General features: G+C 35.0%; 6 protein-coding genes and 1 long non-coding RNA gene across 16 annotated transcripts; 3 read left to right on the top strand and 4 right to left on the bottom strand.

Moving 5' to 3' along the window:
- Window positions 1-88: 88 nt before the first annotated feature.
- Window positions 89-2,632, top strand: LOC120776052 (pyruvate dehydrogenase [acetyl-transferring]-phosphatase 1, mitochondrial). 2 transcript variants are annotated; one of them, XM_040106509.1, is made up of 7 exons: window positions 89-241; window positions 340-572; window positions 639-783; window positions 861-1,030; window positions 1,086-1,275; window positions 1,333-1,900; window positions 1,965-2,178. In XM_040106509.1, exons 2-7 carry the CDS (start codon window positions 438-440, stop codon window positions 2,176-2,178), a joined length of 1,422 nt encoding a protein of 473 aa, XP_039962443.1. In that variant the 5' UTR covers window positions 89-241; window positions 340-437. The 2 variants fall into 2 exon arrangements, with proteins under 2 accessions (XP_039962443.1, XP_039962444.1); XM_040106510.1 differs by lacking the exon at window positions 89-241 and having other exon boundaries at window positions 438-572; window positions 1,965-2,632.
- A 40-nt stretch (window positions 2,633-2,672) lies between these two features.
- On the bottom strand, window positions 2,673-4,774 carry LOC120776054. Of its 2 annotated transcripts, none has more exons than XM_040106512.1 (4): window positions 4,365-4,774; window positions 4,117-4,287; window positions 3,364-3,991; window positions 2,673-3,302 (listed from the first exon to the last, which is right to left on the bottom strand). In XM_040106512.1, the coding sequence occupies exons 1-4, from the start codon at window positions 4,375-4,377 to the stop codon at window positions 2,822-2,824; spliced, it is 1,293 nt and encodes a 430-aa protein (XP_039962446.1). In that variant the 5' UTR covers window positions 4,378-4,774; the 3' UTR covers window positions 2,673-2,821. The 2 variants fall into 2 exon arrangements, with proteins under 2 accessions (XP_039962446.1, XP_039962445.1); XM_040106511.1 differs by having other exon boundaries at window positions 2,673-3,305; window positions 4,365-4,769.
- A 341-nt stretch (window positions 4,775-5,115) lies between these two features.
- Window positions 5,116-9,051, top strand: LOC120774837 (protein HIRA homolog). The gene is made up of 10 exons (XM_040104654.1): window positions 5,116-5,395; window positions 5,483-5,748; window positions 5,810-6,604; window positions 6,664-7,019; window positions 7,080-7,226; window positions 7,288-7,661; window positions 7,733-7,878; window positions 7,945-8,309; window positions 8,421-8,637; window positions 8,703-9,051. Exons 1-10 carry the CDS (start codon window positions 5,359-5,361, stop codon window positions 8,925-8,927), a joined length of 2,928 nt encoding a protein of 975 aa, XP_039960588.1. The 5' UTR covers window positions 5,116-5,358; the 3' UTR covers window positions 8,928-9,051.
- A 33-nt stretch (window positions 9,052-9,084) lies between these two features.
- On the bottom strand, window positions 9,085-11,067 carry LOC120774834 (negative elongation factor B). The gene is made up of 4 exons (XM_040104649.1): window positions 10,945-11,067; window positions 10,795-10,893; window positions 9,543-10,742; window positions 9,085-9,487 (listed from the first exon to the last, which is right to left on the bottom strand). Exons 1-4 carry the CDS (start codon window positions 11,065-11,067, stop codon window positions 9,140-9,142), a joined length of 1,770 nt encoding a protein of 589 aa, XP_039960583.1. The 3' UTR covers window positions 9,085-9,139.
- Window positions 11,068-11,763: 696 nt separating this feature from the next.
- Window positions 11,764-21,772, top strand: LOC120774832 (factor-induced gene 2 protein). 6 transcript variants are annotated; one of them, XM_040104644.1, is made up of 5 exons: window positions 11,764-11,988; window positions 18,019-18,388; window positions 18,478-20,100; window positions 20,214-20,447; window positions 20,510-21,187. In XM_040104644.1, exons 2-5 carry the CDS (start codon window positions 18,161-18,163, stop codon window positions 21,185-21,187), a joined length of 2,763 nt encoding a protein of 920 aa, XP_039960578.1. In that variant the 5' UTR covers window positions 11,764-11,988; window positions 18,019-18,160. The 6 variants fall into 6 exon arrangements, with proteins under 6 accessions (XP_039960578.1, XP_039960579.1, XP_039960580.1 ...); XM_040104645.1 differs by lacking the exon at window positions 11,764-11,988 and adding an exon at window positions 13,568-13,981; XM_040104646.1 differs by lacking the exon at window positions 11,764-11,988 and adding an exon at window positions 16,224-16,393.
- On the bottom strand, window positions 12,542-13,239 carry LOC120774836. The gene is made up of 2 exons (XR_005705271.1): window positions 12,946-13,239; window positions 12,542-12,819 (listed from the first exon to the last, which is right to left on the bottom strand). It is a non-coding gene; the product is annotated as an uncharacterized LOC120774836 (long non-coding RNA).
- A 1,910-nt stretch (window positions 21,773-23,682) lies between the features above and the next one.
- On the bottom strand, window positions 23,683-25,282 carry LOC120774835 (NAD-dependent protein deacetylase Sirt6). Of its 3 annotated transcripts, none has more exons than XM_040104651.1 (5): window positions 25,136-25,282; window positions 24,949-25,079; window positions 24,469-24,891; window positions 24,283-24,406; window positions 23,683-24,221 (listed from the first exon to the last, which is right to left on the bottom strand). In XM_040104651.1, exons 1-5 carry the CDS (start codon window positions 25,199-25,201, stop codon window positions 23,934-23,936), a joined length of 1,032 nt encoding a protein of 343 aa, XP_039960585.1. In that variant the 5' UTR covers window positions 25,202-25,282; the 3' UTR covers window positions 23,683-23,933. The 3 variants fall into 3 exon arrangements, with proteins under 3 accessions (XP_039960585.1, XP_039960586.1, XP_039960587.1); XM_040104652.1 differs by having other exon boundaries at window positions 25,156-25,266; XM_040104653.1 differs by having other exon boundaries at window positions 25,165-25,266.
- Between the last annotated feature and the right edge of the window lie 158 nt (window positions 25,283-25,440).

Raw genomic sequence — 25,440 nt, 5'->3', positions numbered from 1 at the left:
GTGATTAGTATGGCAACATTAATAATATTCGCCAAAAAATTTTGATGTGTCAACTAGTTGTTTCATATGGCAATGTCAAAATTATAAAAGAAACAAATTCCTTTTAGGGGCATTTTGTTTTATATATAGTATTTTAATAAAAATACAAAGTTTCGGTTTAAAAGCTATGTACTCATTAACAATATTATTATTTTAATATTGTGTTAAGTGTAAAATAATTAAAATTTTGATAGTCACTAAGGTAAGGTGAATCCGTTCTGCAAACTTCATCAAAATGAGAACCAGTTTTCTATTTTCTTAAATATTATATTTTGTTTTGTTTGTTTATTCTCAACACAGGCTAACATTGCCTTAAAAAAGAAGGTTCCATACATTTAGGGTAACAATTGTTTGTACTTGGAAGTTGCACTCATCCAGCATTATACAGTAAATTTTCGATGCTAACACTCCTTCTTCGTAACAGTGTCGTCTGTATACGACAAAGCAACTGTTCCAATGTTGGAGGTGCGATACGTCAATTCCGAATTACAATCCGCCAAGAATCACAGCTGCCAAACCTTTCGCCGTACGATGTAATTTAAATTACCGACATACAAAAGATTTATGCAGATATAATATAATATGTAAAATCCATTTAGATCAACTTAATTTTGAGAGAAAACGAATACATCCAAACGTTTGCCGAAGATGACAGCATAGTACGTAGCTATGAATCCAATCAATTAAGTTCGAATAAACCTTGTGAAGATTCCCGAACCGAAGCCACATTTTTACACAAAAATGGTCAGTCGTTTACATAATTGTATTGTTATATAACTAAATTCAAAATTGAACATGTCAATTAAAAATAATTATTAAAGGTTTCATATGTGGAATATTTGACGGCCATGGTGGACCCGCCTGCTCTCAAGTTATTTCCAAACGCTTGCTGCGATATGTGGCGGCAGGGGCCATCGACAGAGGAACACTGAATGAAATAATAACCAAAGATTACAACAGTCAATCATTTTTAAGATGCCATAATGATAAGGTAAGTTTCGTGTAAATTTCTCGAAAATATTATTTATAATTTTTTTGGTGAACAGGCGGATTTCGTCTCCGAAATAAAAAATATTTACGAAAATAGCTTCAGGGAATATGTGCAAACTATTTCTGGACAGGCAGCACAAGATGTCGCATTTGATATAAGCAACGCCTTTTTGCGTTTAGATGATGACTTATCAAAAGAAGCTTTAAAACACACAAATATGCGCACAATGTCGGTAGCAATGTCAGGTAAATTTATAATATATGTACATTGAATTAAAATTGATAATAAGTTTTTACTTTTAGGCGCTGTGGCTTGTGTAGCTCATATTGATCAGCTAAATTTGCATGTTGCCAGCACTGGTGATTGCGGCGCAGTCTTGGGTATACAATGTCCTGAAACCGGACAGTGGCAATCTAAAAAATTAAACAACGAGCACAACGCCGACAATCTTAAGGAAGTTCAACGCATCTTAGAAGAGCATCCCAAAGAGGAGCACGACACGGCCATACGTAATGAGCGTTTATTGGGTCAATTAGCACCTTTACGAGCACTAGGAGACTTCCGTTACAAATGGAGTAACGAAATAATGGATAAATATGTTGTACCTACTTTTGGGGAGCACGCGGTGCCACCACATTATTACACACCACCTTATCTAACGGCGCTGCCAGAAGTACAGCATCATGTACTAGGGCCCAGCGATAAATTTTTGGTTATAGCTAGCGATGGTTTGTGGGATTTTTTAACACCATCCCAAGTTGTAGGTCTCGTTGGCGAACATTTAAATTCCAAAAAGGTACTGGAACCTATGAAGTTACCACCTGGCGAAGTCACATTGCTGGACGTATCCAAATTGTTGGCAGAACGAAAGTATATATATTGAATTTAAGAAATATTTGATTTAATGTAATGAATTTTATTAATATTTTATCAGAGCTGGACGCGCAAGAAAACCACTGGATCAAAATTCCGCAACACATCTAATACGCAATGCTTTGGGGGGCACCGATTACGGCATTGAACATTCGAAAATTGCTTACTATCTTTCGTTGCCGCAAGATGTGGTGCGTTTGTATCGAGATGATATTACGATTACAGTGATCTATTTTAATACGGAATATATAACAAAACTCAATGAAAATACATAGATTATACTGTGTAGAAATGCTGCAAACTAAACTTTACCTCAATGCAGTCAGATTAGCCGAAAATCATGCCATTATTCCGCCTTCATACCGCTATATATATCAGTACAATATTTTAGTTGTGTGTAAATAGATAATCATAATTATTTAATTACGTGTTAGAATAATTTGTTAATGATTGAATAGAAGAAATCCATGTTCCTTGTACATTTCTTTATATAGTAGTTTTTAGTCATAATTATTGAATATCATCACTACTTATTTGCTCGCTTTTCGTTGTCGAAAGCTGAATTTTTAACATAAATTGTAATATGTTTTGCAATTTTTAGATTCAATGTTTTAGTTCTTAAGTGCAATTGTGTCTGTGGAGCGGCCCAGTTTTGGTTATTGTTCATCAAAAATGGATATTCATTTTTGAACCTACAAATAAACAGAGATCTATTTAAATTCAGACATAGATTTGACTTTGATCCTGTGCTATATTCAAGTCCTCTGTGTATGTGTTGTTAAATACATTTATTCATTATGTTTTCATATTATTCAGAAGCATTATGATGCGCATTAAATACACAAAACATTTACAATTCTTAATTACAAACAATGTTGGATATATAAATTTTAAATTTATAATAAATTCAATTTCAGCTTATTGATGTAATATTGTTGCATCTCCGCTACCACCTCCGTTATATTTGCGTTCAGCTTCATGTTTCTGAACACAATTCAGAAATTCGACTTGCATCAAAGTTATTTCCTCCTTTGAAAAACGTTGCATCTTCTGTTTGAGGAAAGCGAAAAATAAATCCAACTCCTCGCGCGATTGTCCATTATACATCATAGATGTTGGAGACTGTAACTGTAGAATGGACGAATTTGCCGTTTGTTGTTGCACCACATTAGGGTTATTAGAACTACTGCTCACTACAACGGGAGTTGTTACAATTGTTGAAGTGGTCAAATTCTTTAATTTCGATCCACCAATTACACTACTACTACTGCTGCCGCTACCACTTTCACCACCTCCACCACTTGTACTAGGTAAATGGGGTATTGACTCGATGCAAAAGTCATTCATAGAGTAGGTGAATGAATCAGCAGTAGAGTGCGTGTGATGATGATGGTGTGTACTTCTATAAAGAAATCTTTTTTTTTACAAAAATATAAATGCAAAAGTTTTATTTCTCATACGCAAAATTTTTTGAATCTGTCGACGAGCTGCGCACTACTCCCCCTGAGCCAATAATGGTCTCGCAATCTACACTAGGTCCGTTCCCTGCCTCTTCATACATGCACACCTCCTCGTAATGAACTTCGGTGCCAGTTGCATCGTCCAATGACGAACCGTGTTCGTTTTTAACAATTTCTTGTACATCTTCGACATCATCATCATCGTGTGTCAGCTCCATATGAGAAGATATACTTGGGTCATCATGACCACCATGATCAATAGTTGTAACGTCATCTGTGACACTCTCTTCGTAAGTGGTAAGTATGAATGCCTCATCGTCGTTCACTAGAGTTATGGCCGGATTTGAATGGTGCACAATTCCGCCATCGTTATGATCTTCTTTTAATCGAGTTGCTACGGTGGGTCCACCAAGGTCATGAAGGTCCGAACGTTGTGTGTCTATCATGTAATTCTGATGGCGTTGTGATTTTAATTTTGGCTGATATATACTCGATAAGAATTCTAATTCTTTGGCATAACGCCATTTTGATAAGCCATCGCCAGGTTTTGGTTTACGAAGTCGGTATTGGTGATAAGTGTCTCTTAAATTTTTCCACTTACGTCGACACTCCTCTACAGTATATCTGTCTAAAATGGAAAGAATATATCTTATTTGGAAAAAATACTGTTATCACCACCTCAACGTCACTACGTATAAAGCTCTGCTTGCAAGGTCTAGCATACGACAGGAATTTAAAGTTACTAGTACTTACTACCAATTTTCGCCGCTATTTCGGCCCAACCATTTAACACATCAATCCGCCGTCTTTGATTAGGCTCTAATTTATAATTATATAGCGCAGGATTCTGGCGTACCAAATGTATTAATGTTATTATATCATCTGCGGGTGCCGTATCCTTTTGATATCGTTTACGCTCACGTTCTAAAATTGACAATAACAGATAAAATGGATTTATTCTTGTGGGAAATCTTTTCAAAGGCTTGGATTGTATTTCTCACTAAGAGTTTGCATTTTGCAAGTCGGGATCCGGTTTTTATTTAAATAGTTTCTTTGTTTATCGGTTTTAAATTTTCCTCGCCAATGCAATGTAGCCACTCGGTACTCGCTGACTTTGTTGCGAGTTGGTCACCACACAACTTCCGTCCGTTTTCATTCAAATTGCAGCAAAGTCTTTCAGTTATAAGTAACACTTTGTTTCTTCTTTTTTATGGAACTTCAACACAATAGTTTTAATCATAAATTATAATATTCAACCGTAGCCACAAATCTTGGAGTGAATCTATCTTATTTGTCAAATGTGCATATGTCCGATGTTGACGTGAATAAAGCAGTGATTGTAGCTAATGCAGTGTTTTTGACAGTTCATTCAGAAGAAAATGTCAAAAACGTAAATGAGAAAGGTTCGAAGGGTTCGACAACAAATAAATCTGTCTTGCCGAAAACAAAATAACCCACAAATTTTTAAGTTGTGAATATCTTATTTTTAATTTTATAAAATTAAAATTAACTTATATTTATATCAACAACCCAATACGGAATCTTTAAATATTTTTCTTTCACCGTTATCTATTGATTCTACTTTTGCCAATATGCTCTTTGTTAGAAAAATATAATACAAAATTTTAAAATAACCGTAATTATGACGGTATCTGAAATAAATAATCTGAAAATACATTCTGGGGTAAACATTCATAGTATTTTTGATTATTATAGACCAGATTTCCTGTTGGGTTGGTTGATGTGAAAACCTATTAGGGTTTCGCTTATATTTGACAATTTACAAATTGACTCGAGTTTATGAGTTCTCTGCCGGCAACAATCAAAAAAGCGCAAAAATAAAAACAATGTATAGAACAAATAACACACGATAAGAAGTTAAAAATAAAAATTTTGTCTCAATTAAATTGGATAAATTTTGAGAAGTTGATTTCAATTGAATAGATTTTACCAAAAGTTTATATCTAAAATATATAAATATATTTGTTTGGTTTAATGAAACTACTGAAACCAAGCTGGGTACATCATGACGGTAAGTACTTTTTTACTGCTATCACATGGCTTTTATTTCAATATCAATCTTCGTTCATTTTCTTTCTGTGTGTAATATCCCTCAAAGATAAACCAATATTCTCCGTCGATGTACACCAGGAATGCCTCAAATTTGCCACTGGTGGCCAAGGACTGGATTCAGGGCGTGTCGTGATATGGAATTTACTGCCGGTATTATCAGAAAAGATTGAGCAGGATGAAAGCGTACCAAAGATGCTTTGCCAATTGGACAATCATTTGGCTTGCGTAAATTGCGTACGTTGGTCACCAAATGGGCAAATGCTAGCGTCTGGTTCAGATGACAAATTAGTTATGATTTGGAAAATGTCCAAGGTGTTGTCAAATAAAATAGCTGCCATAATATATTTTATAAACACTCTGATTTTTTAAAAAGGGACCCAGTGGAGTGTTTGGTAGTGGTGGTCTTCAAAAAAATGCGGAATCATGGAAATGTGCAGCAACTCTCCGCGCACATTCAGGCGATGTTCTAGACTTGGCGTGGTCACCAAATGAACGATGGTTAGCCAGTTGTAGTATTGACAACACCATTATAATCTGGGATGTACAGTCATTTCCCAATATGGTTACTACGTTACGTGGACATTCTGGTTTGGTGAAAGGGGTTGCTTGGGACCCACTAGGCAAATTTTTGGCATCACAAAGTGATGATCGCAGTGTTAAAATGTGGAAGACATGTGATTGGAGTTGCAGTAGCACCATCACGGAACCATTTAAAGGTTGTGGTGGTACGACTCACATACTACGACTATCTTGGTCGCCAGACGGTTTATATTTGGTGTCGGCACATGCTATGAACGGAGGTGGTCCTACAGCACGCATTATTGAACGCGAAGGATGGAAATGCGACAAGGATTTTGTAGGGCACAGAAAAGCCGTAACATGTGTTCGGTTTCATGATTCGGTTTTAACACGACAAGCGTCCAACGCAGACCGAAAACTACAGTACTGTTGCATGGCGATGGGATCAAGAGATCGTTCGCTGTCAGTATGGATGACAGCTCTTAATCGTCCTTTAGTAGTTATACATGATTTATTTAGCGACAGTATTTTAGATCTTTCTTGGGGCCCAGCCAAGTGCATTCTCATGGCATGTAGCGGAGATGGAACAGTTGCTTGCTTACAATTTTCTGAAAGTGAGTTAGGCACACCAGTCTCAGACGAAGAAAAGGTTAGTATGGTTGAAGGTGTTTAGTAAATCATGCACATATAAATACAATACATTTCCAGAATTCATTGTTCCAAAAAACATATGGCAAAAGCGTAACTATTGAGAATGGATCCACAGGTACAGCAGACATACTCATTGAAAATCCAGAACTTCTCAGGGATGCGCACGAAAAGCCTAAAGCTCCTACACTGCCTACAGCAAACCCCACCAGCAATAATGCTATCACATCTCAACCAACAGTGCCAATTGGAACTTCAAACGGACTTATTGATTCATCTGCTCCTGCTTTATGTGTAAGCGGAAGCGAAGAAACAACGACTAACTTTAATGCACTTAGAAAACAAACAGAAACACGAACTGCAGACGGCAAACGTCGTATTACTCCAGTATTTGTAGCACTGAGTCAAGATGTCCCGTAAGTAGAAACTAAAAGCACTTTGTATTCGTAACTTATCTGTCTGCATTAAATTGTCAGTGAATCAAAAAGCGAACAAGACACTCCTTCGAAATCTTGGAATACGATCAATTCATTAACAACACCAGCTGAGGTAGCATCAAGCGAAATGAATCCATCCCAAATGGGCGCGTTTGCGAAGCCTATGATAACCGAAGCACAAGAAATGTATATTTTATGTTATCTATTGTATTATCAGAATTTCGCTATATAGATCATTTCATTCCAGATGCTTGGATGCGAGGCTTATTAAAACTACTTTATCGGCTGCCAAATTGCAGCCACTGAAGGCCGAAAATAGTTCAGTAAAGACTTTTCCGCTCATTGTTACTACAAAGCCATCTGCAAACTCGAGTACTGGTCCATCAGCTGTAACAACTAATCCATTACTCACAGGAGTTAAACCATATCAAGCCTCCACAACTGGTCCCAAATTGATTATAAACCTAAACACAAAATGTGAATTTCAAAAAACTGCCTTAGACCACAGAGTTCATGTTCACAATGGGTACCTAAGTGCTGGCAGTGGCCTACTAGCCAAAGTTACTGGTTACAATATAGTCAGACCAACACAAATAGAGAAACTTTGGGAAATTTTAGTAGGTACGTATAATTAACGCTCATAAAATTGTTCATATTTTTTTTTAACTTTATTGTTATTTTCATTGGAAAAGGTTCCCCAATTGTCAATTTGAATTTCTGCCATAAATACGCTATGTTATGTAGTTTGGATGGAACATTACGCTTAGTTGATATGGACACAGGCAAAGCAAAACTTCCGGTCATAAGTTTAAGCACAGCGGCGGTGCAGTGTGCCTTTGTAAGTAAAATTTTAGTAAATATTTTTATAACGAATTAAGGAACTCTATTATTCTATTGATTATAGTGTCCCAGTGGTCGCTTAGTTGGTGTTGTGACAGATTGCGGCATTTTGAGAATTTGGCACATTGAGGAACGACGAATTTTTTTAGCGGTGACCTGCCATGAAATCGGAGGAAAACTCGGTACCGTTGTACAATTTGTAATCACGGAGGACGGGGTGCCAATGATTTTATTTTCCAATGGCAATGCTTATTCTTATTCCGAGCAGTTGCAATCTTGGCTTGTACTTAGCACTAAGGATCCTTTAATCAGACATGGACTACAAACAACGATCCCTAAGGATTTTCAAAAAAATTACTTTTCGTATCCACTCATCTCGACTCAAGCTGCAACCAACACATTTGCTTCTAAGAGCACTTCCGTAGACATGTAAGATATCAAACAGTGTAAATTATTATATATAAGTATAAGAGATACTTTACAATTTTACTCAAAGTGACGTATTTAAATTTATAAATATTTTGATAACTCATCTTGTAGGAATATAAATGACTGGCAATCTAGTGCGAAAATAAGCTTCATAGAGAACCAGATTATGTTATCGGAAGCCATCAACTCTTCTCACGAATTGATATTCTGGTATAATATGTACGCATATCAGCTGGCAATAAGTGGAACGGAGCAAAATTTACGATTACTACTTGATGATTTGCTGGGTCCGTCGCCACTAAACGTTACACACGAACACAAAATACTGGTAATACTAAAATATTACAAATATTGATATTAATATCTTAATACAACGTTTTTTTATTATAAAAGTCTGTGCCAAAGCACCAACTGCTGGCAAATGTACTGGATGTACTTAAAACGCACATAAAGTGGCAACGCTTATACATGGAATACAATGAGCTGTTCCAGTTTTGTTCCAAGACGAGAACTGTTGTCGCTAGTATGGATACCGATGCCGTTATGGCAACACCACAAATAAATGCAGAGACGGAATCATGTGCTTCGAAGCCAGAGAAGAATAGTGCTTCGATATAGGCTCTAAGATGCCAGTGTTATTAAAAATTTAATGCAAGAAAAAACTAACGACTGCCCAAAAGTTAAATAGTATTTAAATTGCTTTTGTCAACAGGCATGTGGACGTTTTTTATTGTATATAAAAATATAATTTTTAAAAATAGAAACAAAAATTAAATATTTTGTGTAGTTACTTTATTTAAAAAATGTATATTATAAAAATTATTTAAAATCTACTGCATATAAGCCGGTCCTGGAGTGGGTACACTCTTTAAGGGCGAGTCGAAATCCACCTCTTGCTGCTCTGGAATTGGGCCTTCATGAATGGTTGTACCAATTCGTTCTTGTAGTGTTTCATACAATTTGTGAACTGTTTCGTTATGGCCTGTTGTAGGCTGTATAGCTTTCATGAGTGTAGCCAATCTTCCTGGAGGTAATTTATTGTGCACATACCACAAAAGTTTTAACATGTGTCGTGTAACATTATCACGAGTTAATCCAACGAAAAGAAACTCATCAAAAAGTGTTGTGCAGAAATCTTCAGCAGAAAATTCTTCAGCCATTGGAATTAGTAAAGCGATCTTAAAATACAAGATTTTAAAGTATAAGTGATTCTTGTGCATTGCCACTACTTACCAGTGAATGTAAAAAGGGATCCTCGTATGCTCGATCGTCTTTACATGCAGATAATATAGCTAATGCTCGTAAAACGCCAACTCGGTCTTTTACTCGTGCCGTGTGCAAGGTATAATACATAGCCAATATACTAGCTACGGAGCTTTCTTGTATATAGGCTTCAACTGCATCTGGCGCTGGGCCTGAATGTTCAATTGTACAAAGTGCTGATTCACGTTCATCTGGAGGTAGTTTCGAGTGCAAACTGCGACATTGATCATCTACCATGAGAGACATTAGCGCCGGCAGAAACTTTGTTACAACCTGGCAGTCGAGCTTTGGTTCTTTAAAATCTTGCGAATCGATCATTACCCATGCACTCAATCCCAAAGCGAGCATACGCAATAGTAAAATGAGAATGGTATTATCTCGAGGTAGTCCTTCGTTGTTGATTAAATGCTGTAAAATTTTTATTGCCGATGTTGCCAGAAAATTTATGGCGTATGGATCGCATAAAGTCATGGACAAATCACCTAAAACCTGCTCTTGACCACGTTTTATGTTATCTAGGAAACCTTGCAGCTCACGAGACCTTTTTATGTCCACATTTTTCTCCCGAATGCAGGCATCCAAACACCAAGTAAATTTATGGCAGGGATCTACTGATATAATTTCTTGTACCTCTAAGTCATGCAGTGCCATCAATAATTCAGCACGAAGAGTACAATAGTGAACGTTACGGGTACGCAAAAAAAGTGTTCGTAAAAACTGCAACACCATGTCGTACAGTTTGACACTTTGTCCAATCATGTTCGCCAACTTTTGCACTACTTCCCCCTGTCGACGAACCTTAGGCGAGGGATGAAAGAATAGATTGTTCAAATTGGTGTGATCAAATAATACATGCTCCTTTTCACGAATATATTGTGACAGAAGTGGTGAAACTTCATCACCAAACAGCGATTGGTTATCACGCCAAATTTGCCGTTTTACTTCTGTATCCGTATCCGAATAAAGTTCGCGATCCCGTACCAGTATTCGCAAATACTTGTCATCAATATGTTGGGTATTACGTAAAATTGCCATTACTACAGGCCGGAGCGCCTTAACTCGCACAACGGGAAAACTTTTAATCAACAATTCTCTCAATTTTTTATCGCGTTCACGTGGATCCTTTTGTCCCAATTCATTAATATGAGCAATTAGTTTTTCTCGCAGCTCCTACGAATAGAAATACTTGTTATCGCTTCAGCAATGTCTTGTTACTACTCACCTCCATTAGGGATGTGTGGAAGTCCAAACGGCGAACTCCATGTAGGTCAAGCAATGGCAGCATTGGACGCAAAGACGGCAATAGTACACCATTTTCCAGCTATTAACCAAAATAATTATTTCGAGTGCTGTCGAATTTTATCACACATACCTGAAAGCTTTCAATCGCCTTCAAGGGATCGGTACACGATGTGAGGGCTTCTCTTAAATATGCTTGCCCTGGAATATTCACTTCCTCTAGTCCGGTGCCAGCAAACTTCGGTGGTACTGACATTTTAATTTGTAATAGTTTTCAATAAACTTCTGTCATATGCAATTAATTATTTATTAACACACCAAACGCGAAAAATCACAATATATGAATCTAGGAATAAGTAGTTGCCAGATATTTCAATAAGACTGGAAATTTTGAGCAGAGAACGTATATTATATTATACGTTCTCTGTTTTGAGTATGTTTTAATCTGCTTTCAATTTAGCAACAAAATCATGAGTAAATAGGACAATTTAATAAAAGTTAATTATTATTTTATTTTAAGTGACTTAATTATAGCGTCATTGAAAATTCTATTTCGTTCAAAACAAGTTACCTATAAATACATAATTAGACCATAACGAAAAGAAACGAAAACGAAAACAAAAACCAAGAACAAGACATAACAATACTAGCGAAATTAATTTTGGTTTTCGCTTATATATAGCTATCATTCTCGAGTACGCGAAAAGAGAATCCCAACAAATGTAGAAACGAACTAAAGAACGTATTCGACAAAGTAGTAGTAAAGGAAAGCGATAACAAAAGAAACAAATAGAGATTGCGGTAGATAGGCAGCAGCTGATAAACAAGAAATAAAAGAATCCAACCAAATGTAGAAACAAACCAAAAGAGAGACGAAAATCAACAGAAAAGTGAACACGCATTGAGAAGAGTATATACTCTGTATTGAGTGCGCAGACCATTTTAAAAATTCATTCCGTAGTGAATTCCATCAGAAACGGCAGTAATTCCGTGTTGGTCGCGTATAAGTGTAATTTGTATATCTAAATTTTCAATTTTGATGACACAAAGTACATGTCACAAATTTTATTGTAAAGTATTTTAAATGAACTGAACTCGAAATACTCAACAAATCAGTTATAATAATATTTACATAAAATAAGAAGTTTCAAAACCAAAAATTGATTTCGTGTTACAGGTGAGATTTTTATTTTGTGGTTTATGGCCAAATTATGTGTTGAAATACTTTTATTATTGCACTGACATTCGTTTTTGGTGTAATTTAAATTATTATTTTCGGCAATTCCGGGGTACATTTAAAGCTAAATCCTAAGTGTCTCGTCATTTTACTGGATGTACCATAGCGTTGCTTTTAATTATAAATGCAAGTTAATGCAGAAGTTATTTGTACTCTTTAGATATTTTTAACATTATCTAAAATTTAAAAAATTACCGAATATGTACATACAAGTAGTTTTTACGAAAAAATGCATCCAAATATTTCTTATTATATACACCCGCCCTACTGAGCACCCTTATAAATATACATATATATGCACTTATATATATAAATGTGTGTATAACAGAGCTTGCCTACGAGTCTCCTTCTACGTACGTACAGGTGGGTGTGTAGAGAACGTAAGAATACGTTGCCTTGTTTATTCGCAAATACATACATATGTATATGTATGTACATAAATGCGAGGCTTAATAATTTCTAAGTCACTATACAAAACTTAAACAAAATGCAATTAGTAAGTTCTGCAAATATTATGCATTACAGCCGGTTTAGTTTATTTTCAAAGGTGCTTTGTTTAAGTTTTACATAGCAAACAATTCAGCTGCGTTATCCATACTTTCAATGTGATTTTCAATCTTACGTTTCCACTCGCTCTTCATAGTCACTTGTTATTTAATACATATTTAGTAGTATTGGCGTCAGCACTAGTTGGATACAGAGAGCCCCGTGTTATATGCTTCTCATTGACAGACTCGTTTGTTGGGTTGTTATGTACCTACCCACGTTTGCCTGTTGAAAATTGTGATCAACTGAATTTGAGTTTATTTTTTTGATGTGCATGTGTCAGACTACGCGTAATCTGCTAGTCAATATGTGTATGTTTTAACGAACTTATGTGACAATGTACATACTTACGTTTAGAGATACATACATATGTTGATATTTGCATATTTGTTTGACGTGCTCATAAAAGCGGTTGTTAAAGTTAACTAAGTGCATAATCGTTATATTAAGACCGCTGAGAAGTAGCTTTTACTTTTTTATTACAAATTTGCTTTCAATAGTTATACATGCGCATTGTGCAAACAAAAGTAAACTACGTGTAACTCACCAACTTAATGGTGATTGTTGTAGGCCGGTTGTTAATATGCACCTGTGTATGTATGTTTGTCGCAAAACTGGAAAGTGCCAGGGCCGTTTGTTACTGGTAGTGTTGCCGTTATACTCGACACGATATTCATGCGTATCCAAATATTTAATCAATAACATATGAATACATGTCCACATTTCCTTCTGTTAAAATGACATTGTGACTTGTTAAAAGTGGTTCATTGACAAAAAGGTTTATTTTGTACCCATTGACGGTGAACGTTATTTCTTTTAAATAATGTTTTTATTTTTGTTGTACGTATTTGGTATTTGATAAAAGTGCGAAATACAATTTTCAACTAATTGTTACAACGCGAATGTTGTGCATTGGCTAACATTATTAGGAAAGTTGGCAACACTATTGAAAGAAGAGTAGAAAGTAAAACAATACTTTGGCCTAAAAACGAAAACATCGGGCTAACTAACATTCAAAACTGCTAATATTGCAAACACAGTTGAATGTTTAAATTCACTCTAGTTGTCAGGTCAAATGCAAAAGTGTATAACTTTAAAGTTCCCCTTGACATATTGATTGGTATTTTGTGTGTTTTCCGTTATTTAATTTAACTGACAAATGTGTGTGCATAAATGGCCAGAATTTCATATCAAATACAATACAAATAGACACCTCAACGGGCAAACGATGTTTACATGTATTTGTGTAGTAGCAAAGGTTAGTGTTTGTTCCGCCTTGGGTTGTGCGCAATAGTTGGTCGGTCGTGAATCGTCGCAAGTACAGTTTTTGCATGCAGCTGTAGAGAATGAACACGAGCCAAACAAAACAAAGTGAAGAAATGAATAGGTAAATTGCAAACCAAAAATCCGTGCCAATTACATTTGATATGGTAGATACAGTGGAAAAACATACGAATGGGATTGAAGGGAGACACTTTAATAAATGCCCATTTCAAGAGAATTATCGTCAAAAGCCACAATAGAACAAAAACAAATGCGAAAACCGATAAAAAAAAACGAAGTGAAAAGAAAATGTCAATGAGCGCGCATGAAAACAGAGCGTAGAGCGTGGCTGCGAGAAAATAAATATTACATGTATAGTTGTGAGGTAAATATTTTGCAGGCAAATAGATATGTGCATATGTATTATTAAGAGGAAAGAATATAAACAGAAATAGTAATCGACTTATCAATAGCATCTTTCCAAGATAGCCGGGTGTGTTGTTGTGGTGGTTGCAATTGTCAATGGTGAAAACCTTGTGAAAATAATTTTAAGGAATTCTGCATAGTTGACAGTCCTTGATCTGATATACATACATATGTATGTATGTATGTAAATCCGGGAGTAAATTTCGTGTTACGTATACCGGTCTGTTGTGGGTTTGGTTGTAGTTTCAGTCCTTAAGGGTACCACTCTGCTACCATTGCGGATGAGAGTAGTATACCTACATACTTAAAACACAGAAATTAAATTGTTTTACTCTTATTAGAATATAATGTATGAATAAATACTTGAAATAAGTAGAAGACCACATATGCACAAAAATATATTATAGGGGCTACTGTTGATTATGGTTTTGAGCATTTGCTCCTAAAAGGTGTCACCATGGCAGCTACCTTCTTAGTTCAGATGCAAATAAATAAACGCCAATGATTTCTCAATTGAAGGCTGTTGATTGGTACAATCTGTACAATGGACATACATGTATATTTTAAATACGAACCAAGTATGTACATATGTATATGAAAAACAGGTAATCATGCGGATATGTATGCATGTATGCGAGAATAATAAATACTTGCAAAAGAGAAACCGATTAACTTGTTTGTCATCTAAACCCGACTAATATACATACATGTGCTCGTTTTTGCGCCATTTTTCTGATTCGTTTGTATACACACAATCTCTCCAATAATAACATATACATATGTACATATATACATAAATGTGAGGGAATGAAAGATTGCATTACATGTACACAAATAGTGATACAAAATATGCGGATGGTTGTAGGGAAGTGTATAAGATATGTGTATGTGTATATGCCTACAAATGTGTGTATTTGAAGAAACTGACATTGGACAAGTGAAAACCACCCAAAGGCCAAAAGTTGTCTATATACGTTTACATTTTCCTATTGAAGTGAGTGAGTGCAAAGCTAAAGTCGAGTCTGCGTTGTTAATGCTTAATAGAGAGAATTCTCGTACGGCTACGGCATTGTAATCACGTACACTTATTGGTCGTGTATATTTCAGTGAGAATTCATATTGCTTCTTTGCTCGGTAGTATATTATTTCATTTTTTGTTATGTTTACCATTTTCGTTTCTTTATCTTCTCTGCCGAGGAAGAGAGAGAACGACCCCAAACTCTCCCTGAACAGCTGCTTATCAGTTTCATTTCTTGTTATTTCATTCTTTGGTGGAAGCACAAAATAAAACTTGTTAAAAGCGAATGCGAAAAAGCTGAAAAGAAACGATAATGTTTCGTGCTTTTCCACTCACGATTCTTGACATTTTTTACTGTCCCCGTAAATTCGTATACGATACATAAAATTGAGTTGGTCGCGTATTTTCCTGTTTCCTTTGATAAATATGCCAACTCAACTTCACACACGCGACAACAAAGTACCAATTACATATGTATGTATGTATGTAATCTGTTCATAATTTAGACACTAATCAAAAAAGAGTATGTCTTTCTATAGTAAATAAACCACTGTCAGTTGTTCGCTTTTGTGCCTTCATTTCAGTTTTTTACTCTTATAAACATATAAATATATAGCATATGTATATGTACGTAAGTATATAGTGAATTCATTGGAGTATTTTGTTGTTTCCGGATATTCGTATACATACATCTACCTTGCCGTCGCATAGCAGAGGCTGTGTAGTGAGTGCGCGCGTTTCATCTATTCTTTTTACGCGTTTCGTATTCACACATTCCTCTTTGTGCGACTTTTCGAATTTTTGTGTATTTCATTTTCTTGGGTCCGCAACTGCCGCAACAGTCTAAAACGGCGGTAGTAAAGTGGAGAGTTATTGGACGGACAACAGTGTCGAAGCAGAAGAGAACTTGCGTATAGATGCAAATATATGAGTAGTTTCTGAAATTCAGTTTTCCTTAGTAGCTGTGGTGTTCGGATGTGAATTTCTTATTCGTTTTAAAATAGTTACTATTACTATTTGCTTGAAGTGATAATTATAAAAATACTATAAATAGTATACAATTTCTCAAAAATAGTTAATTTGAATAATATGGTACGTAGTTTGTGTGTGCAATATTTTATGAATTTATGTGGAAACTAGGGAAAATCCAATTTTAGTTATGGCAATTCATAATTGTGTGTTAGTGACTATTGTAGCCGCTAAATAAAATAATAGGTATATATTGAGAAAAAGTTTGGTACCTGTCGCGATATTTTCATTTTGAAGCGTACATATATTTTAAATATGCATAGATATATATATATTTTACGCATATGTAGATACTTGAATTTTTTGCGGTGAAATTCATATTACATCAATTTGTTCATACATTTGTGCTAACATTGTTGGGTTCTCATTTTTTCTGCTGCTGATATTCGTGAGTTTATATATGTATGTACATACTTAAGTATGCATTCTCATGAACGTATGTATGTACAGAAAACCAGCTTTTCGTTTTTCAACCATGGCAACTTGCCAATCTTGTGTTGCACCGTTTTTCACATCTTGCATTACCACCTTTTTATGCATTGTGTATGCATTGGGACTAATTTTAAACATCTTAACTTAAGAACTGAGAATTACTGCAAGAGACAAGTGATCCAAGAGAAAAGTTGGACAAAACGCTCAATTTAATGACGAAAACACAAGAGAATATAACCCTGTCAGTGCTCAACTACTATTTAATCTAACATACTGCACGCATGTGTGTGAATGTTAATTTACTTGTGAACTATTTCGAGAATAGAAATTTGTATGTACATATAGTAAATACATATTTGAATGTATATTATAAACATTGCAAAAATGCTAAATTTAAAATTATTAAATTGTCAACGAAGCCTGGTAGTTTTATTGTGCTACTTGTTGTCCATATCAGTCGGCAGAATTCTAGCAATAGAAATAGGTACATACATATATAAATTCGAATTCCCGACGACAATTGTGAAAAATTCTGATGTGATTTTGTGATCAAAATATTATATAGCTGGATTAGAATGTTTTATTAACTAGTGTACATTTTCATTTACAATTTGTATTGTGCGTTTTAAAAGAGCAAAAGAGACAAATAGCTCAACAGTTTGGTAAGGAGAGCTGAAAATAAATGAATGAAGGAGAGAGAGATAAAAGCTTGATTGCGTCAACGCTTTTTGCAAATTGTGCTCTCAAGTTTTTTACACCTTGACGACAAACGGCACAAATCAAAACAAAGTTGCGATTTCATATTCAAATTTAAAAGCGAATGACAACTAAAGATACCTTTTTTGTATTTTTTACAATTAGTGTGGAGCTTTTTCATGTCAGTAACCTGTTAGAAAAATTTACATTTATAGCTTTTCGTTTGTTAAACACAGGTTTATTTTGTTAACATTTTTGTTATATTTTCTGCATTATGCACTAACAATAAGTCAAGAATTATCTTAGTTACTATTTTCACAGCATTTTGATAAAATTAATTTTGTGAAGTTTGCATTAAATCAACTTGTATAAAGTTTATTATGGAAAGTATCCCTTCTTGTTTTGCTACCCGTGCTTTTAAAAAGTTATTAAGAGATTTCTCTAATTCATTAATAGAGTTCAAAAATACATATATTCTAAACTAGAATACCACTGTTTTTCTGGATTTCAAATATAAAACAATGCTAATATGTGTATATGTATGTAAACTTATTTTTCAGTTAAGTAATTTTGCGAAAAGATGTAACTCAAAGATATCGAAAACATCGTAAAATCAACTTGTAAATCATATCGGGTTTCCGGAGGTTAAAATAAGAAAGTCCAATAAAATTGAAGACAAAAAAACGGAAAGTATATAATAAAATGTTCTCGTTTCACAAACCACGAGTTTATCGCTCGGCTGAAGGATGTTGCATTTGTCGTGCAAAGTCGAGTAGTTCACGTTTTACTGACTCACGTAAATACGAACAGGACTCAATGAAATGTTTCAACTTGAAATATCCTCGTCATGGAGAAATTTGCAATGCATGTGTTTTGCTGGTGAAACGTTTTAAACGGCTTCCTGGTGGCAGCACCCGACATTGGGGACATGTAAGTTTAATATCTATTAATAAAAATTACTTATTTTCTTTTTGATTACTCAGTAAATGTAATTGTTTATCTAAAATTAATTATTATAGGTGGTTGACGCTCGTGCGGGACCCGGAACGAAATCCATTTCAAAACACAAAAAAAGTCGAGACGATTCGGAAACTACAGCGCATAGTGCTTCAAGTAATAATACAAATTCTCGACGAGCACCCAATTCAAAGTCACTCATTCCCGAAAAATTTTCCAAAATATTTAAAAAGAGTAAAAAAAACAAATTAGGCGCCGGTGCCTGCTCCGAAAAGAAAGCTGATGAATGTAGACGATCTTCTGTCTCTGAGTTAAAAACATGGAACGACCAACATTTGTTTTCTGCAACACTTGATTCAATGGATAGCGACTATGAAGATATCGGCGAAGGCGGAGATGTTTACGATTCGAAACGAGGAAATGTAAACGTAAATAATTCAACAGTGCAATTTCAAACACAAACTCGTGCATCTGCAAACCGTGCCTCCCGAAGGGCCAATAATATTAGTAATGTTTCCAATAATCACTCTAAGAGTCCACTAAAAACAGGAAGCCAACGACGTAAATGTATGCCTCCTATTCGAAATCGGTCCACATTAAAACTTGTCAATGATAAAACACAATTCTTTGATGAGACGGAATGGCAAGAACGTAAGACTTGCTGTGGCATGATGTATGTGTGCCCATCGTTAGCTGGAGCAATACTACTCGATATTGAAAAATTTGAAGTCTGCTCAGAACATAAACGCTCGCAAATTTTGCATACTGAGACCAAGTCATCGACCAATGAGGAGCTGTCATCTACTTTGCAAAAGACAATCATCGCTACAATGCCAGCCGTAGTTCAATTATCTGCGCCATCGGTGGCTAGCGTTTGTCCACCTCCATTGCCCAATCCAGTGAATGCAATGAAAACCAATCATACACCAGTATTGAAGAAGCATCATTTGTTCTTCAAACGACAGTCGGAAAGTTTTCCTCAAGTGGATCTCGCTGTTAATAATAATATTATAAATTCCTCAAATAAGACTGAATCTCTGGCAGTATCAACAAACACTCCCGTTATAATTAAAAGCAGCACAAACATTGCAAATCACAGTGGCTCAACACCGCATTCATCAGCAATATCGATTGGAAGCAACTCAAATATTGTTTCCACACCATTACCCCTTGCAATAAATACCACAAATGTATCTGCCATATCGAGCATTTCTCCTTCCAATGCAGCATCTGTGAGTGCGCAAATGCCACGGCATTCAACTGCCAAGGTTACTACAATTTCCCCACCCTTACCAACAACAAATATAATCGGGGGCAATAGGCTTTTACATAAAATAAAGGCGGGAAAAATTTTCAAGCATTCTTTGGAAAAAATTGGTGTCACGTCCACAGCCTCACCAGTCTTGTCAGCGACTGTGGAGCGTATTAAGGCTGGCGATTTCCAGGATATAAAACCAGTAATGCGAAACGTGACAAAATCATATGTGGTCTCAAAGCCAATAACTGGCGGGTCCAATCAGCAGAGTACACAATACTATCCCGTCGGTTCCTCACCAACATCCACATGCTCCAACTCTTCGGCTGCTTCTTCCTCATCATCCTCGACTGCACCAAAGTTTAGTGACAATTCCTCAGATTCTGGATTCGACGAAAATCTGCAGGATAGAAAATCGGCAAGTCCTCTGGTAAGTTCCATTTCGAATATTATATTAAATTTTTCATTAAGTCATATATGTACATATGTATATATTGTTACGAATACGGGTTGTCGCAATTATTATTAAAAATATGTGTTTAGCAGGAGGACACAGAGAAAAAACTGGCAGCTCGTGCAGCAATAGGTAATGTGCATACGATGTTTTTGGCAAGTGGCGTCCAGATACATGGTCAACCTCAAAATTTAATGCTTACTGGTAATGAGGTAGCTGCAAAATTATTGCAGAATCGCAAACAACATTTGGCTATGATGGCAAATTCCAGTGCTGGGGCTGTGCAGCAACAATTTCAACAACAACAACAATCAGCAACTAATGTATGTATAAATTATTTGGTATAGGGAAAAATCAAATAACTCAAAATTAATATTTATTTAAGGTGTCGCGTATTGGTTCGGCTGCACCATCCTTAAAAATATCTCCAGTCACCCCCGCTACAATATCTACCATATCAGTAGGAAATTCGGTTGCTAATAATTCTCACAGCAAGGTAACATCAGCGACATTAACTACATCTCGTGCAATCTACAATAACAATACCATACAACATGAAAACGGTGTGACAACAATCGTGCCGGCATCCTCGTTAGCTGCATCCACACAAACCGCAGCTATGAATGCACTAGCTCCTAGTACCGTAACAATAACACCTGCACCAACGCATCAATTAGGAAATACAGCATCTAGTACGTCGTTGGGTTTAACAAAAAAACTGACAACAAGTGGGGTTGGAGTAAATTTAATAGCAACTGGTGGCAGCAATCAAAGCAATATTCTACACACAGTAACGAACGCTGCTTCACATTTAATCAATCATGGCAATAGCACACTGTTGCACCAACAAGCACACCATCTACAACAGCAGCAACCACTTCAACATCACAACACGGCGAACAACTTGAATCAGAAGATTATTCTACTGAAGACATCTGGCCCAACGAAGTATAATAATTTGGCGAATATCGGCAGCAGTAGTCTTAATAGCGTTAAGCTGCCAAACGGCGCAACACCAATAGCCGCATCGCCCGTGAACACCGCCGGAGTTTGCAAGAATTGACAAAGCGGCAGTCGACAGAAATTCATGCGCTAGTGCTTTACTCAGTTCCCACTTCTTCATTTATAAACAGTTCATGTGGGATAGAAATATTGAGTTGCAATGATTGCTTTTATATATCTTGCGTCCTATTTGTGTTCTTTGAACACGTAACTTTACTGTTTAATTGCTTCGTCACGTTGGTGCTGAGCAATTTCAAGTTGCCATTTGTGTAGCACATAGAAAATACTCGTAAAAAAACTATATTTTTAAAGGGATTTAAAACCCCTAAATAATTGGAGAAATAATCTGGTTCCAAATTTGATTTTTATAATTGCAGCGATAACTTCACCAGCATTGAGAGGTTATATATATATTTTTAGATTTTTATTTTATGCACATATTGCCATTTCAAACCATTCTTAGTTTTATTCATACCGATTTTTACTTACTTAATTATAAATACACAATTTCATTACAAAATGCGCACACCCATACAGGTGCACCCCTTTACACTTAAAAGAGTTTATAAACATATGAAATATATTAAGTGAAGTTTACGGTGATCATATTTAAAAAAGATTAAATACGCCTACGGCGATGTTTATTGTATTTTGTAAATTTGTATTCTTTTTTTTGTATATATTTAATATACAAAGTAGTATATAATGTGTGAGCTATTTTAAAGAATTTCTAATTAATTTAAATTTTGTTAAAATTTTTGATTTATCTGTACATATATGTATGCAAGTAGTTTCTTATTTATAAATGATATCTACTCGTAAAATTAACTTTAAGTATTGAATAAAATTGGAGAAGCAACACCAAAAGTTCTTACCATAAAATCGTTTTACTGTTCTAAACGGGAAATTCTTTATATATATATACATACATATAAATAATATTTACTAAATTATTGAATAAGAAATCATTTAAATATAATAAACAAAAACACATACATATATGCTTAAAAAATATGTAAAAATTGCATTTCATCAATTTCGGATAGATCAGTTATCCATAGCAGCAAATTAGTTAAATAGTATCTATAATAAACATAGCGGTAGAATTTGCAAAATACTTCGAAAGAAACTTAAATGCAAGGCAATGAACGTTCAATCAAACTCGAGCGTCCGAGTGTATACACAAGATAAATCATAAAAAATACTATAATTCTATATTGTAGACGCGCTTGTATAGCGTTCCGTAGCCTTTGGAGCACCCATAATTGGTATTTAATCAATAATTGTTGGACTATGACAGATAAGAAAACTAAGCGTAAAAATAAGCAATGATTTTCTAAATAAAGATAAATGAATAATAAAAATGCTGAATGAAATAGTTGAATTATATATATCTTAAATTCGTACAAACGTATGTAGATCTTAGTTCAATTGCCAAAAAGTGAAAATTCATTTCTTTTTATTAGAAGTGAATAACCGCGGTGCACACAAGTCGAATGCACTTCCTAAAACCGGGAGAAGATATTGGATTCATAAAATTGGAAATTTAAAAACCCATGTGGTATGCATATGTGTGTATGTATGTATGAACACATGCATATATTGCATATTTTTAAATGCCTTCCTCAACGTTGTTTTCAAGTTATGCTGTTTGTTTTGCGAACCTGAAACCATACAGAGAATAGAGTAAATTGTAGAGTGCTATGTACTTGAAGATCGCGCAGTTTTAGCCATAGAAAATCTAATTCTAAAGTCTTCATGAATCAAATAAGGAGAATTTTAACGATAATCAAGCGTAGATATCTACAAGTATTCTTCTAAATATATCACATGAACCTAAAGAAAGGTAGAAAGGTGGATATTTTATAAATTAATATGCTACAAAGCTATATTATTATCGAATTGGAAATGCGAAATAACAAATACAAATATCCATACATATATATATGTATGTATATTTATATATATATATACATACATACACATCCTGTATAACCAATAAAACACAATAAAGTAGCGGAATTCAATTTTTGTAGAGTTGTTAATCAAACAAGTAGTTGTTAAGCAATATTTTGATGTTTTAATCGACATTCGGACAATATGCAATTAAATAAAAAAGTTCGGGTACAACCAGTAATGGGAGTACAAAAAATAACGGTACTCAGTTGAGCTAAAAAAAGTTTAGATGCATTGTAATTTGCCTCAGATGCGCATTTACCTTAACCTCCACACTTCTCACATACAATGGACCACCTGTATTGATGTTCTTGACATTATTTTTATACACTACAATCGATGTTCTTAATAATCGAATAAGGCGGCTAATATTAAATCGTCTATTTTATTGCTATGAAATATTTTCATTTTCTCAATTAAGACTAAAATTGTGAACAAGAATTGCGCAAAAGATATTTTATAAATTTTTTTATTGTATTTTAAGAGTAACATTTTATATTTGGCAATATGCCGATATTCATATTTGTAATAATACTATTTTTAAATGACATTTAATGTTTGTATGTATTATGATTTTTGTACACAAATTGAAGCGAGAAATTAAAATGAAAAATTGTATATTAAAACATCTACAAATGCGTATTTAATATCTTAACCGATTCCAGGGGAAAATATTCGACAAAATAATGTTACAATGCTTTTTGCTTACATTAACTGCATGTCTTATGCACTATATTCGAATGCTTTAGCAGTTATTATTAAATGCGCTCAATATTTTGGATGAGTATGTTGGACTGTAAGTTTAGCGTGATTTCGGCTTGAGGTTTTCTTATAATAGGCAAAGAGCATCATTAGTTTTCGTGCTTGCGCTTTTTATTTTTCATCACTTTCGTTATGGATTTGGGAGGGTCAGTATTCTGCTTCTGTTGCGTTTTGAAAGTTTTTAATTTTGCATTATATTCTTTTTCCAACTCTTTGACAGTATGTCCCGGTATAGTCCACTCAGAGTTTTCGGCAGTTGGTGCTTTGGTGGGGTCTTCTGAAGCATTATAAGTGGATATTTCGATGCCTAAACGTTTACAGATTTTCTCCAAAACGTCATCCACATACGTAGATATTATCAGATCAGCCTTTTTATCCTAAAATTAAATATTTAATTAAAAAAGGAAACAAAATAATACGTTTTATATATATACACACATGTTTAGTAGGTTGAAGGTTGCATATAATTACTTTGCCACCGTATTTCTTATTTTTCAGTGGCAAGTTCCCACTTGGTATGATTTGTAGAGTTGTGCCCAGTGCTATATTTACATCGGCTAGACTTTAACGACAAGATACGTATGTAGTTAGTATGTATTTTTACGATTTTAACTAATGTCTTACGTGGAATGCATGAAAGCCATATCTAAATCGCGCTCTGGCAGATCAGCCTCCCAGTCAAGAACATTATCCAAAAGCAAGCCGCCACGACATGAACGGGCTTGACCAAATTCGCTTGATCGACATACCCCACCGCATGGCTTCTGGCCCACTGTTTTCGTTGCAGTCAACCGTACAAACTGCCGCCTACATTTGCTACATTGTTCTATAAACATATTGCCATGAAGTTCTGCTAAGTTCTGGCGTGACAAACCCGACTTCAAATGCAGTCCATCGATATTTTGGCTAATTACAAATCTCACAAAACCCTGTTCGCACAATGATTTCAACGCCATATGTGTTTTTGTAGGAATGGCATCTTCGAACGATACATTTATTTTAGGTTTTTCACCTTTTTTTTCTAAGGTCCATACTCCTTTTGGCCCACTGCAAAAATGTAGGTTTTAATTGCAAATGAAATAATGCAATTTTTGGACGTCTTACCGAAAATCGGGTATACCAGCACTGGTGCTTATGCCTGCTCCTGTGTGCACCACTACACGCCCTCTCGCCGCCAGAATCCAGTCCACTAATTCTTCACATTTTCTCTCCACCGATTCTGCACTATCGAATTCCTACTTTAATTAATGAGAATTATAAGAATGTATTTTTTAATGCAATTCAGACTTACCTCCGGTAAGCCCAAAATACCTTTATTACCATACGGTGACAGGTTATCAGCATAATTGCAGCTCATGCTTTGATAATTACAAAAGTAACAAGAGAGAAGCTCAAATGTAATAACATATAGTAAAGCAAATGTTTTTTTATTAACGAATATGCCTAAAGGGACATCAGCAAAATGTGAATTTATAGGGCTGCCAATTTTCTTATATTTTGCAATATTTATAAGTAACCAAATGACGTTAGCAAAATAAAAATGGCAAACGAAAGCGAAAGAGCGATGTAAACAAAAGTTTTAAATCAATAGGATAA

The sequence above is a fragment of the Bactrocera tryoni genome, chromosome 4, assembly GCF_016617805.1.
Source record: "Bactrocera tryoni isolate S06 chromosome 4, CSIRO_BtryS06_freeze2, whole genome shotgun sequence".
NCBI lineage: Eukaryota > Metazoa > Arthropoda > Insecta > Diptera > Tephritidae > Bactrocera > Bactrocera tryoni.
The sequence above is the reverse complement of the archived record's forward strand: the minus strand, read 5'-3'. Positions and strand labels throughout refer to the sequence as shown.

Coding starts and splice junctions, on each gene's coding strand:
- LOC120776052 (XM_040106510.1), top strand. CDS start 438: ATGCTAACACTCCTTCTTCGTAACAGTGTCGTCTGTATACGACAAAGC. Junction 784..860: donor CACATTTTTACACAAAAATG/GTCAGTCGTTTA, acceptor TAATTATTAAAG/GTTTCATATGTGGAATATTT. Junction 1,901..1,964: donor AAATTGTTGGCAGAACGAAA/GTATATATATTG, acceptor ATATTTTATCAG/AGCTGGACGCGCAAGAAAAC.
- LOC120776054 (XM_040106511.1), bottom strand. Junction 3,992..4,116: donor AATAGCGGCGAAAATTGGTA/GTAAGTACTAGT, acceptor TTTCCATTTTAG/ACAGATATACTGTAGAGGAG. Junction 3,306..3,363: donor ACAGATTCAAAAAATTTTGC/GTATGAGAAATA, acceptor ATTTCTTTATAG/AAGTACACACCATCATCATC.
- LOC120774837 (XM_040104654.1), top strand. CDS start 5,359: ATGAAACTACTGAAACCAAGCTGGGTACATCATGACG. Junction 5,396..5,482: donor AAGCTGGGTACATCATGACG/GTAAGTACTTTT, acceptor TATCCCTCAAAG/ATAAACCAATATTCTCCGTC. Junction 5,749..5,809: donor TGATTTGGAAAATGTCCAAG/GTGTTGTCAAAT, acceptor TTTTTTAAAAAG/GGACCCAGTGGAGTGTTTGG.
- LOC120774834 (XM_040104649.1), bottom strand. CDS start 11,067: ATGTCAGTACCACCGAAGTTTGCTGGCACCGGACTAGAGGAAGTGAAT. Junction 10,894..10,944: donor AGGCGATTGAAAGCTTTCAG/GTATGTGTGATA, acceptor TTTGGTTAATAG/CTGGAAAATGGTGTACTATT. Junction 10,743..10,794: donor TCCACACATCCCTAATGGAG/GTGAGTAGTAAC, acceptor TTCTATTCGTAG/GAGCTGCGAGAAAAACTAAT.
- LOC120774832 (XM_040104643.1), top strand. CDS start 18,161: ATGTTCTCGTTTCACAAACCACGAGTTTATCGCTCGGCTGAAGGATGT. Junction 18,389..18,477: donor GCACCCGACATTGGGGACAT/GTAAGTTTAATA, acceptor TAATTATTATAG/GTGGTTGACGCTCGTGCGGG. Junction 20,101..20,213: donor GAAAATCGGCAAGTCCTCTG/GTAAGTTCCATT, acceptor ATATGTGTTTAG/CAGGAGGACACAGAGAAAAA.
- LOC120774835 (XM_040104651.1), bottom strand. CDS start 25,201: ATGAGCTGCAATTATGCTGATAACCTGTCACCGTATGGTAATAAAGGT. Junction 25,080..25,135: donor GTATTTTGGGCTTACCGGAG/GTAAGTCTGAAT, acceptor TAATTAAAGTAG/GAATTCGATAGTGCAGAATC. Junction 24,222..24,282: donor ACCTTCAACCTACTAAACAT/GTGTGTATATAT, acceptor ATTTAATTTTAG/GATAAAAAGGCTGATCTGAT.